This window comes from Carcharodon carcharias, chromosome 7 (genome assembly GCF_017639515.1).
Source record: "Carcharodon carcharias isolate sCarCar2 chromosome 7, sCarCar2.pri, whole genome shotgun sequence".
NCBI classification, from domain to species: Eukaryota; Metazoa; Chordata; class Chondrichthyes; order Lamniformes; family Lamnidae; genus Carcharodon; species Carcharodon carcharias.
Window position 1 is genome coordinate 38,703,743 of NC_054473.1, and position 14,042 is coordinate 38,717,784.

General features: G+C 40.9%; 1 protein-coding gene across 5 annotated transcripts in view; it reads right to left on the reverse strand.

The window, feature by feature from the left end:
- Positions 1–14,042, reverse strand: part of LOC121280155 (ERC protein 2) — an 859,042-nt gene that overhangs the window by 179,772 nt on the left and 665,228 nt on the right. For all 5 annotated transcript variants that reach the window (XM_041191852.1, XM_041191854.1, XM_041191850.1 and 2 more), the window contains one exon: positions 7,044–7,175. In XM_041191852.1, coding sequence (XP_041047786.1) covers positions 7,044–7,175 — 132 coding nt within the window. The remainder of the gene's footprint in view (positions 1–7,043; positions 7,176–14,042) is intronic.

Genomic DNA, 14,042 nt, shown 5'->3' on the forward strand with positions numbered 1-14,042 from the left:
AACATCTACCCTGTCAAGCCTCCTCAGAATCTTCTACATTTCAATAAGATCACCCCTCATTCTTCCAACTCTAACGAATAAAGGCCTAGCCTGTTTAGCTGTTCTTGATAAGTCTACCCCTTCATCCCAGGAAACAGCCTAGTGAATCTCTTTTGAACTGCCTCCAATGCCAGTATATCCTTTCTTAAATATGGGGACCAAAACTGCACACACTACTCCCAGTCCTGGTCACCCTGCAATCACGTCTCTGTAATAGCTATCAAGTCATATTCATTTATTTCTATTTGAGCCATCAACTCATCTATCTAGTTACAAATGCTGCGTGCATTCAGACAAAGAGCCTTAAACTTTGACTTTTTACCATTATTGCTCATTCTGGTTCTGATTTTTGCTGCACTCTTATACTTTCTGCCCTTTCCAGTCACACTTTGATTATCGTTTGCCTCTTCACTACCCTGCACCTCTGCTCTCTCACTTCTTTTTGAATTTTTTAAACTTCCCTTCAATTGAACCCTCCCCCCACCAATTAGCTTGAAGCCCTATCTACAACCCTAGTTATACAATTTGCCAGGATACTGGTCTCGGCTTGGTTCAAATGAAGCCTGTCCCAACGGAACAGCTCTCCTTCCCCAGTACTGGTGTCAGTCCCATGAATCAGAACCCATTTCTCCCACTCCAATTTTGAAGCCACACATTTACCTCTCTAATCTTATTGACCCTACCCCAATTTGCACATGGCTCAGATTGTAATCCAGAGATTATTACCTTTGTGGTTTTTTTTTTTAATTTAGCCTCAAGGTGCTGGGAGTCCCTCAGCAGAACCTCTTTCCTAGTCCTACCCATGTCGATGGTACCTACATGGACCACGACAACTGGATCCTTCCCCTCCCACTCCAAGTTCCTCTCCAGCCCTGAAAAGATGTCCTTACCCTTGGCACCAGGTAGGCAACACAGCCTTCAGGAGTCTCTGTCTTTGCTGCAGAGAACAGTATCTTATTTCCCTAACTATGCTATCCCCTATTACTACTACATTTCTCTTTTCTCCCCCCACTTGAAAGGTGCTCTGGTGCTGTGGTCAGCTCGCTCATCCTCCCTGCAGTCTGTACCCTCAACCACACCAGGAGCAAGAACCTTGTACCTATTGGACAAGGGCACTGGCTGAGGCTCCTCCAATGTTAGTTTTGGATCCCCATACCTGCTTCACTTGCAGTCCCTGACCACGGTCCAAATTTGATGTAATTAATCTAAGGGGTGTGACTGTCTCCTGAAACACAGTGTACAGGTAACTCTCCCCCTCCCTGATGTGTCGGTGTCCGCAGGTCGGACTCCAGCTCATCAACTCTGAGCTGAAGATCCTTGAGCAGCCAACACTTGCTGCCGATATGGTCACCATGGATAGTACCAGTGTCCACCAGTACCCACGTACTACAGCTGCAACACTTCGCCTGCCCAGCCATCTCTATTCGATTTAATTAATTAATTTGGGTGTTAAATATTTTAAAAGTGAATGTCTTAAATGTATTCTTCAGCTGTAATAACATCTCCTGATTTAAACCACTTGGCCAATCAAAAGAGACACAGAAGAGATACCCACCAATCACCTACCTGTTTTCCTTTGAAATCACACTTCGATTCTGACAGGTAGAAACAGGTCCTTCTCTTGCACTCTCCTCTAGGTGCTGCTGCCTGCTTGTCCCAGGGTCCTCCTCTCTCACTCTCCTCTAGGTGCCGCTTCAGTTAGACAGGGCATTGGTGAGACACGTCTCCAATACTGTGTGCAGTTTTGGTCTCCTTATTTATGGAAGGATATAAATGTGTTGGAGGTAGTGCAGAGGAGGTTTACTAGATTGATACCTGGAATGAGCCGGTTGTCTTTGGAGATTGGACAGGCTGGGCTTGTTTCCACTGGAGTTTAAGAAGAATGAAGGGTGACTTGATTGAAGTATATAAGATCCTGACAAGGTGCATGGTAAAGATGTTTCCTCTTGTGGGTGAGTCCAGAACTAGGGGCACTGTTTTAAAATTAGGGATCAGCCCTATAGAACAGAGATGAGGAGGAAATTTTTCTCTCAGAGGGCTGAGAGACTTTGGAACCCTTTGCCTCAGAAGGCAATGGAGGCAGGGTCAATGAATATTTTTAAGGTGGAGGGAGATAGATTCTTGTTAGGCAAGGGAACCACAGATTATCAGGGGTAGATGGGAATGTGGAACCAAAACACAAACAGATCGGTCATGAACTTGGTGAATGGCAGAGCGGGTTCGAGGGGCCAAACGACCTACTTCTGCTCCTATTTTGTATGTTCCTATGTTTATACGGTAGTTAGAATGTAGGTCAGAGTATACAGGAAGAAATAAATGGGGCGTGTAAGAAAGATAGTACAATAATCACGGGTGACTTTAATCTGCATATGGATTAGAAGAAGTAGATTGGCAAGGGTAGCCTAGAAAATGAGTTCATAGAGTAAAATCGGGACAATTTCTCAGACTAGTGTGTTCTAGCACCAACCAGGGAGCAGGCTATTCTAGACCTGGTAATGTGCAATGAGACAGGATTAATCGATAGCCTCATAGTAAAAGAGCCGCTAGGCAACAACAATCATACATGATAGAATTTCATGTTCAGTTTGAAGGTGAGAAGTGTGGGTCTAAGACTAACATTTAAAGGCAATTATAAGGGTATGAAGGCAGAGCTGGCTAAAGTGAAGTGGGAAACTAGGTTAAAGAGTAGGACAGTAGAGATGCAGTGGGAGACTTTTAAGGAGATATTTAAAAAATCTCAGCAAAGATTTATCCCAGTGAGAAAGAAAGACTTTAAAAGCAATCTAAATTAGATAGCAGATTGTACAGAATGTTTCGTCAAAGAGGTAGGTTTTGATGAGCAGAGGAAAATGTAGGAGCTTAGGGAGGGAATTCAGAAGCCTGAGGGCTAGGTAGCTTAAAATTCAGTGCCAATGGTGGGATAAATAGAAGGGAAAATGCATGAGGCCAATGTCAGAGGAATGGGGTTGCCGGAAGTCATAGGAATAGGGAGAGAAGAGGCATTGAGGAGAATTTTAAATTGGAGGCATTGGGGGAACCCAAATCAATGCAAGTCAGCAAGGGCAAGATTGTTAGTTGAGCAGAATTTGGGTGATCGCAAGTGGAGGATGGAGGAAGAAGGATGCGTGCCAGGATTGGAGAGTGTTGAAATAATCATGTTCAGAGTTGACAAATATATGGATGATGTATCAGTAAAGATTGACAAGGGGCAGAGGTGGTTGATATTAAGAAGATAGAAGGAGGTGATGGAGGCGGCCTTTGTGATGGAGAGGATGTGTCAAATAGAATACTGAGATTGGTTCAGCCAGAGGCAGTAGCTGGGGAGAGAGTGGGCTCGATGGCAAGTTTGGATAGAGGATGAGACAATGGTTTCTATATTCCCAAAGTTTAACTGGACAAAACTGCTACTCAGCCAAGACTTTATGTCAGATAAGCAGAATAACAACACACAGGCCATGATGTGGTTGAGAAAGATGATGAAGAAGTAGAGCAAGGTGTTGTCAATGTACAGATGAAAGCTGACCCGTTGCTGTGGATAATGTTGCCATGGAGCGGCATGTGTTAGAAGAGATGGCGGTAAGGATAAGCTCTTGGGGGACTCCAGAGGCAGTGGTGTAAACCATTACTACAGATGCTTTGGGTATGATTGAATAGGTAAGAGTGGAACCAAGCAAAGGCAATTCTACTGACTGGATAATAGAGAAGAGTTATTGAGGAATATGGTGTGGTTAACCATGCCAAAGGCTGCACTGAGTTCAAGAGCAAGGGAGAAAAGTACATGATCAGGGTTACAGACAATGTAACTTTGTAACATTGATTAGGGTAGTTTCTTTCCTATTGCATCAGTCCTCTCTAACTGGAGAGACTCAAATATGGAGTCAAGGGAGAGATGCACATAGATTTGGGAGATGACATCATGTTCAAAGACTCTGTAAAGAAAATGGAGTTTGGAGAAGGGAATGTATTTTAAGGTGAGATAGGGGCTGAAAGTTTTTATTTGAGCATGTGTTTACGATGGCAGATTAAAGAGTGGGAGAGGCAGTGTTCAAAAATAGGGAACTATTTTGAATGTCAACTAGTATTGGGGTCTGTAAGGAAAGAGTCAGTAATTGAATGGGAGTTGAGTCAACAGAGCAGGAGGTGGGTGTGGAACAAAATATGAGCCACAGAGGGCATACGGAAAGGTGGGACAGAAACTAAAGAAGGGTGTGTGGTCTGCACTAGGCGCTATTCAACCCTGCCACACCTACCCAGGTCAATGAGCCTGGTGGGAGGTTGGTGGGCAAAGGGAAAGGGAAGAGATGAAGAGGAGGGAAGAAGCAGATCAGCTAAATGGTTAGTCACATTCTGAGTACTGGAGGTGAGAGTTAACTGGCATGGGTGAAGGCACAAAGGAGACAAGAGCTGGAGTTATCTTTAATCTCCAGTATGACTCTGAAGTCATGGTGTGCTTTGGTTTCGCAGGGGAAATTACAGCACAATGATGGTTCAGTCAGATATAGTGATGGACAGACAAACTAATCACATTTATATAAAAATAAAGAGCCAGTATTTAACCAGAGGCACCAATACAGATTTTTAGCTGATCACTACAACTATTTAAGATCTGGTCTCTATCAACCAGGCCCTGGAGATAGTGCAGGGAGCAGGAAAGCTGATCCTTGGTGTGAAAGGAAAGAGCTAAGAAGAATGAGCTAATAATCTAAGGATCACTGACTTGCAAGGAGGCTACTCAAAGTGGATCTTGTACATAAAGTAGGAGGGTTGTTCAGCAAGTTTGCGGATGACACGAAAATTGGTGGGGGGGTAAATATTGAGGAGGATAGCCTTAGATTACAGGGGGATATAGACGGGCTGGTCAGATGGGCTGATCAGTGGCAAATGGAATTTAATCCAGATAAGTGTGAAATGATGCACTTGGGCAGGCTGAAGAAGGCACGGATATAGACGATGAATGGTAGGACCCTGGGAAGTACCGAGGATCAGAGGGACCTTGGTGTGCATGTCCACCAGTCCCTTAAGGTAGCGGGACAGGTAGATAAGGTGGTTAAGAAGGCATGTGGGATACTTGCCTTTATTAGCTGAGGCACAGAATATAACAGCAGGGAGGTTATGCTGGAACTGTATAAAACAGTATTGTGTGCAGTTCTGGAATCTGCATTATAGGAAGGATGTGATTGCACTAGAGAGAGTGCAGAGGAGATTTACCAGGATGTTGCCTGGGTTGGAAAGTTTTAGTTATGAGAAGAGATTGGATTGACTGGGGTTACTTTCCCTTGAGCAGAGGAGATTGAAGGGGGACATGATTGAGGTGTATAAAATTATGAGGGGCATAGATAGGGTAGACAGGAAGGAACTTTTCCCCTTGGTGGAAGGATCAATAACCAAGGGGGCATAGATTTAAGGTAAGGAGCAGGAGGTTTGGAGGGGATGTGAGGAAGAATTTTTTCACCCAGAGGGTGGTGGGAATCTGGAACTCATTGCCTGAAAGGGTGGTAGAAGCAGAAACCCTCATAACATTTGAGAAGTATTTGGATGTGCACTTACGATGCCATGGCATACAAGGCTATGGGCCTAGTGCTGGAAAATGGAAGTAGAATAGTTAGGTACTTGTTTTACCGGCGCAGACTCAATGGGCTGAAGGGCCTTTTTCTGTGCTCTACCCCTCTATGACTCTATAAGTACTGAATGAGAAAGAGGGAAGGAAACTGTTTTTACAGATGAAGAAGCATGGCAAGAAAATCCAGGTATAAGGTTTTGGAGGGCAAAATTAGGACAATGCAAGGAACTAGGAATTAGGTTCATCTGGGCAACAGCTGGGTTCTATGTTGGGAAGATTATTCAGTTGGTATTCTCAGATGATAAGACTATATAGGCATGAAGAGCCTTCTTATGAGCTGGACTAGTGACCTTATGAACGCTATATAAGTATCTCACTTGATTCAATTCATAAACAGTAATATATCACTAAATCTAATTGTATTTGTACTTGTCAACCAGCATGCACTTTACTGACCATTAAAAATACTGCTCAAAAGCTCTTTGGTTAAACTTTTGTTCAAGGCACATTCATTAAAAACATAACTTCAGCTCCGATTAACACTTGTTATAAAACAGTCTTGGATAAAAATATAAATTATTGTCTGAACCACCAAGCAGCGATGAAGATAATCCATGCCTAAGTTTTTGACTCAGTGACCATGCCTACAAGGAAAGATATCTTCTGATAAAGGATGGCAAAGACAAGGCATTTCCACAAAATAATGGAAAACCTGTCATAATTTTGATTGAAAATATGTCTTTAAATAACAAATCACTGAATGTTATCATTAATAAAATGAACATTTGATTATCACAGATAGATCCATATAAACCTGGCATCTGTTGCGCAATCCTTTTATTGGTAAAATAATCTCTGAAGCATCCAGATAAGGAAAATATTATCATTCCTTTGTGAACCAAATTTCATATTAGAGCAGATGTTCATAATCCCATCATGCAGCACGTAGAGCAATTACTTTCTGGTTAACGAGGATTAGGGAATAGTCCTTCAAATATGCTATTCCATAGTAAACTAGGAATGCCTAACCTCATTCAATTTGATGTAAATATATCCAAAACTATAAAGAATGATTTGTATTTTGCTGTGAATAATAGAAAAGTAAAAGGCATGTTAAAATCAGATTAATGTACATTACATGTGTGTGCAAAGCTAAACACCATTATTCACAAAGATTAGTTTTCCCCTTTCTGAAACTTAAATAACAGCAATATTCAGATGGCAGATGAGTACTTGCAGCAAGCACTTTTAGTTCGTGTAACATATTTGGCTTGTTGACTGAACTAGAAAACAATTGTGACATAGATTGAGCTTGTGTCCTCAGTGGCTGGCGCTTCTTGTTCTAATTTGTCATGGATGCAAAATGGAATTTATTAAACGGTTGTTACAAACTGACCCAATAGAAGATTACAACAGTTTATAGATAAGACTGCTGAAGACTCACCTGATCAGGAGAGGGTCTATGGTTACTGTGCTGTGATCTTGCAGGTGAACGATGGTGATGGTGGTGATGGTGATGGTGGTGATGATGATCATCATCATAATTGTCTGCCATAAGTTTCATCCGATTCTGTGTCTAAGGAAAGAAAAGCGACTAATTAAATGGTCTAATCTTTCAAAGACTTTTATAGGATAAAAACAAAAATGCTTTTAATATTGAGGCTGATTCAAAGCAGAGCCAATTACTAAAACAAATTAAATTAGGAAAAGAGCTGCATGCTGGAATTCTGCTTTAATTTGGGCTTTCATTCTCTAAGCGTGTCATTGAAGAGAGAAGAAAACAGCCAACGCATCTCCTCCAAGTTATGGCAGTGCACTTGATTTCCAGGTAGTCATGCAGAAATTAACAATATTTTTAAACATTAGTAGATACTTGAAGAAAAGCAACATCTGATTCACAATAGACAAAGCTTTCATTTAATCACATTCAAAAGAAAATCCTAGAGGAATTAGAACATCCTACTTTCACAAGTAAAGATTAACCTGGTTAATTAAAATTAATCCTAGAAAATATTAGCAAGAAAATAATATGGCATAGTTCATTCATTCAGATAGTTACAACATACAATGATGGCTTCTACCATAAGCCTGGGCTGTGTGTCCAGGGCATCAATCAATTGTATGCCTTCCTCCATCTGGAAACAGGATACAGCTAATATTAACACTAGATTCAATGCTACCTACCATTAGAAATAAAATGTACAGTGTCTCTCACTGCATTTATTCTTCCCAATTGTTGTTTCATCCTGAATGGTCAGGTCATCAATAATAAAATATTTGAACCTTTAAGTAACATTCTACTCTAATGTCAATAGCATATTTTAATTCAGGAAACCTGCTTTCCGCTATTTAGACCCAAAGTCAAGGTTTACTTGAAAGCACCTTTAAAGACCAATTAAGATTGCATGGTCCCATATTAAAGTACTGGAAAACTCACCTACCATTTTCAACTAATTAAAAAAAAACAGAAAATGATGGAAACTCTCAGAAGGCCAGGCAGCTACTGTGGAGAAAGGGAGGTAGTGTTAATGTTTCTGGCTGATGAGCTTTCGTTTGGGGGGTGGGGGGGGGGTTCTGAAGGAGGATCATAGAGCTGAGACGTTAATGTTACCTTTCTCTCTCCAGAGAAGTTTCCTGACCTGTTGCAAGTTTCCAGCATTTTCTTTTTTTATTCCAGATATGGCTGACCTCATTATGATGAAGCCAAATCTTGTAATGAATGATTAGGTCAGCTCTTTTTTGAATGTGTTTTCCTTAAGTCTAATAGCCACAAATGCAATGTAGATGAGGCAAGGGTGTTGAAAGCATAGATTAAGAAAGCAAGTGAGTAGGTTGACAATGGTACAGGTGTCATAATGTGTGCAATATAAGAGGAAAGGGGTTTGGGAAGTTGAGAGTTAATGAGGAATCAAGGACAGTTCTATTCAATGATAAAGAATGAACAAAATGGAGGTGGAGAAAAGCTGAAATTCAGGGTGGTCCGGGAAGTGAGCAGTGGTCAGAGCTGGTCCCACTAGTGATTGATGAAGAGGATGAGAGATGTGATGAAGCTGAGAAAGTCCTTAGGCCCATACATGACAAATATCCACTCTACCTCAACCAAAATGGGGACAAAGTGTCATTAAAAACTCATGGGCTGGGATTTTACGACCCCTTCTGCCCAGTGGGGTATTAATGTTGCGCCGAACTGAATGGAGATTTAAATGGCTCGCCGCATCTGCCGGAGAGAGACACGCTGCGGCGGGGCTGTAAAATCCTGGCCATGATAAATGTTGTGGAAAAGACAGTGACACAGAAACTCGGAAACAGTGAAACTGCCAGCATTTGGAATGAGGATAAGAAGCTTCTGCCAAAATTGAGATTTTTGGGTTCCATCCATCCACCCACTCCCCCCCCAAACAATGATCCAAAAGTATTGGGCTGTACTCAATTCCTTACCCAATGGTCTGAGTTCCCTTTCCTCAGCACTTCACCTTCACAGCTGGACACAAGTTCCAGTCACTGGCAATACCCTTCCAGTTGCATGGACAGGATTTCCCAGGTAGAGACATTCCCACCACTGTTGTATATTGCACTGAGAAAAACTAACATGTTCAACTGCAGGCCACCATTATTGAACTAACTTTATTTACACCGCCTCAACAAAGCAGGGAGGACAGCTCTACAATATATTACACCCTTTCCCCACTTTAAAAAAAACTTATACATTAAAATGTAAAATGGTACATGTACATAGTTTCCCAGAATATAATATGATTAAACCAATATCAACAATACCTGAAAATTTAAAAGATTGGGTTGCATATTTTTGCTACTGTAACCGAAATAAATATGACCAATACTGCCAGAGTAATTTATGCGTAAAAAAAATTTCCTTAACACTACTGTGTGTTTGCTAAAATTATAATCTGACAAGAAATAATGAAAAGAACAAATTTTTTCTTCTTTCTTTCTACATACTTTCAATTAACCTATCTGGCTTTGTTCTCTTTCTGTCTACGTATCTCTTTCCATTTCCATTAGCTTGACTCTGCTCTCTTAACATCTCTATGTCAAATCTGAACTTTGCGACTATGATATTGATTGATTTGCCTTAATCAAAAACCTGAACTTACTCTGCTCTACCGGTGGATTCTGTAATACTGACAAACTTTTTGTTCCTTTTTGACATTCACTTTGGGCTGTAGGAGGAATTAGGACTACTTGAACTAATAGGTTTCTCTTTTCTCCCTTTGTCAGATTTCCTCTTTCAAGCAAATGATCTACATGATGCTGATGGAGTGTCTCTCCAATCTCCACTAGATACGTAAATGCACCCAGTCTCTTGACAATAACCCCAATCACATAACACCTCGGTGATTTTTCACCATGACCTTCTGACCAGCTCTGAACTCTCGACGTTTTGTGTCTGGTGTATCATGATTTATCTTCGCTTTGTCTTGCTTTTCTCTTATTTTGCTATTGATGTCAGGTTTAAGCAAACTAAACCTTGTCGCAGGAGCATGTTTAAACACTGACTTGTAAGGTAAGCAACCTGTTGTAGACTATAGGGGCTATTCTGTAAGAGAACAGAAAATTGTCTGGCCTGTGTTGAAGAGAAACATGGAAATTGCTGCCTAGCTTGTCACTCAGCAAATACTTCTGTAAAGATGCCTTCACAATCTATACACTTCCTTCGAAGTGCCATTCAATACTGGGTGTCACGGAGGCATTAGAATGTAAAAACAAAAAACTGCGTATGCTGGAAATCCAAAACAAAAACAGAATTACCTGGAAAAACTCAGCAGGTCTGGAAGCATCGGCGGAGAAGAAAAGAGTTGACATTTCGAGTCCTCGTGACCCTTCAACAGAACTGAATGAATGAGTGAATAATAGGACAGGGGTGAAATATAAGCTGGTTTAAGGTTGGTGGGGGGGGGACAGTGGAAGGGGGGGTGGTGTGGTTGTAGGGACAAGCAAGCAGTGATAGGAGCAGATAATCAAAAGATGTCACAGACAAAGGAACAAAGAGGTGTTGAAGGTGGTGATATTATCTAAACGAATGTGCTAATTAAGAATGGATGGCAGGGCATTCAAGGTACTGCTCTAGTGGGGAAAGACTAGCAGGGCATACAAGATTTAAAAATAATGGAAATAGGTGGAAAAGAAAAATCTATATAAATTATTGGAAAAAACTAAAGGAAGGGGGAAGAAACGGAAAGGGGGTGGGAGTTCACGATCTAAATTTGTTGAATTCAATATTCAGTCTGGAAGGCTGTAAAGTGCCTGGTCAGAAGATGAGGTGCTGTTCCTCCAGTTTGCGTTGGGCTTCACTGGAGAGTGTTTGACTCCCTTCTTGCTCAAAAATATTTCAAACTCTTCTGTTGTAAACTGTGGACCATTATCTGACACCAACACCTCAGGCAACCCATAAAGTGCAAACCAACTTCTCAAAGCCTTAATAATTTTGGCACTTATAGTACTGGGCATAGACTCACCATTAACGCACTTGCTAAAGCTATCAACCAAAACAAAGTACTCTTTCCCTTCCAAGTCAAGGAAATCAGTAGATATTGTATATGTTCCCATGGTTTTGTGTTTGACCATGGAATGAAAGAAGCCTTGTTTGGATCATTTCTTATTCTGAGACACACTTCATAACTTTTCACCAACTCTTCAATATCTGCATCTACCTTTGGATACTAAAAATAGCTTTTTGTTACTGCTTTCATACAGATTATTCCTGTGTGCTCTGAATAAAGTTGCTCTAACAATCTCTCTCTAAATCTTGGCAGAATAATGGCTCCTAAACCCTGCTCTTACTTCATTAAAATCATTAAGTGTATGCTACAGGCTTCTCCACACTGTCTTCCATTGTGTGAGATAACACCACACCTAACCCCTGTGGTAAAACATTGCACGCTAAAATCATTTTTTTCTTGGGATCATGGTGAGTCAAAACAACCTCACTAGTCAGTACTTTCTTCACTTCTTCATATGCTTCCTGACACTCCACAGCTCACTCTTAATCTATTCCATCTTTCAGCAGTTGATACAGTGGAGCAAATGTATTAGCTAACTCGGGGATGAACTTAGAATAATACACAATACTCCCAATGAATGGTCTAAATTCTTCATTCTCTGGTCTCTTTGAACAAAATCTACTCAACCTTCCCCTATGTTGGATGGTTACCTTCACCATTTATTTGGTGACCCAAGTATGTTGCACGTGACACCATGAAGCAATGCTTGTACTTTTTAGTTTCGATGTCATACTTTCAAAGTCAATCTAGGACTTTGTTCAACATTACAATGTGCTCGTTCTCTGTTTTACCGCTAATTAGAATGTCACCTAAGGAGCACAATCCTTTCATCCCACTTTATACCTGATCCATGACGCTCTGGAACACTGCAGACACCCCAAATGGTAAATTTGCGTACAGGTACAGCTCTGTGCATATGAATGGTAAACATTTCCTTGCTCTTGTCAGTTAACTCTAATTGAAAATACGCATTTGACAAATCTACCTTACTGAGCATCTTTCCATTGGCTAAATTAGAAAATAAATCTTCACTGGTAAGCAAGCAGTGGGTAAGTATCATTCTTGATCACCTTATTTATTGTTTGTTAATAATCTCCACAAATTCGAACAGACCTGTCTGCTTTTTGAACAACCGCAATGGATGAGCCCATTCACAGCTGTTCATCTTCTTAATTGCTCAGTTCTTTCTGATCTATTCAGCTCCTTTATTTACTGCTTCTAACTGTGTACAAGGCACTGGCCTAGCCTTGCAAAATGTTAGCTGTCTATTGCCCTTGTGATACCTAACCTTATTATTTGGCCTTCCTTGCTGAAAGACAACTTTGTGCTCTTCGCACTTTCTCACTGTCAGACATATTCTTACTGATCTCAACTGTAAACTGTAACTAACTTGGTCCAGTTTAACTGTATCTTCTTAAGCCAATTCCTTGCCATCAAGGAAACATTGTTCCATTCTACTACTACCAATGGCAAGTAATAGGTTGCATCTTCATATTCCAGCCTAACACTATCTACACCTAACACTGGAATACTGTTATTGGAATAACTAGTCAGTTTCACACCAGCTTTGCCTAAGGCAATGTAATTTAGGGAATTTTGTATTCTTCCAAGATAACAGACACTGCTGCAGCATTACCAACGATGAACTAAAGTTGTGAATCTCTGACTTTTATTTCCACTGTAGAAGCTGGAACTATATCTTCATCTCTATTACTCTCATCTTCACGTGCTGTTTTCCTTGCTCTCGGACTGAATACAACTCTTGATCTTCCTGCTTGATAACATCAACTTTTGTTTCCACATCTTCCATATGCGCATTTGAAGATTTCCAGACTCCTGAACTGGATTTAATTCTACCACGACCTCAACCTGGTGCACGGCTGTGATCTGGAGCTTAACCATGACGTGCAGCATTGATGCTTCCTCTTTTCCTGCATGTCATCTGGATATGATCAACCCTCCCACAGGCATAGCACTTTGACTGGAAATGGGGCATTTAAATGGTTGGTAACTACCATGGCAATAGTAGTATCTAAATTTCTGTCTGAGACTGTGAACCTGGCTGCCGTGGCCTGGATCCCACTGAAATCAGGTAGATTTCTGTGTGCACATCATATTCAGGTACACGGTGAGGTAGCATAGTGTGTTATTGAAAAAATGGCACAGAAGACATATTTGGAGACAATGGGAGAATTCAACCCTAACAACGAGGACTGGTGTAATTACAAACAAAGATTACACATTTAGTTGAAAGTGAATAAAATGAGAGATAAGGATAAAGTAAATGTTTTTCTCAGCATGATGGGCCCAGGTGCTTTTGAGGTGGTGTCTAACCAGTGTTGCCCATGATGCCCCAGTATGATGGACTATTCTGAAATTAGTGAGATTCTGGATTCCTCTTACAGCATGACTAGGAAAGAGATTTCCCTGCTGGCCCAGGAAAATAACTTGATTACATCCAGATGGCATACTGGAATAGAAGAATCAGGAAAAGACCTCCCCTGCAATTTGCAACTCTCTCTTTCTGCCATTTCCATGGCTATGGCCTCTTTGCAGGATTCCTTTCATGTCAACTTATTGCCTTTGCACAAAAGCTTGGCCTAGATTTTGTTTTTCTTTACTGACACATTTGCAGGAAGCCTAAGGTTGAATCCCAAGTTCATGCCATACCCACAGTGATGAGAGAGCTCCAGTAACTCAAAAATGTAATCTGCAAGTCTCACTTGGCAACTGTTTCCTTTTATAGAATACAATTCTCAGTGCAATCTCTTTCTTAGTCACGCTATAACAGGAATCCAGAATCTCACTAATTTCAGAATAGTTCATCATACTGGGGCATCATGGGCAACACTGATTAGACACCACCTCAAAAGCACCTGGGCCCATCATGCTGAGAAAAACATTTACTTTATCCTTATCTC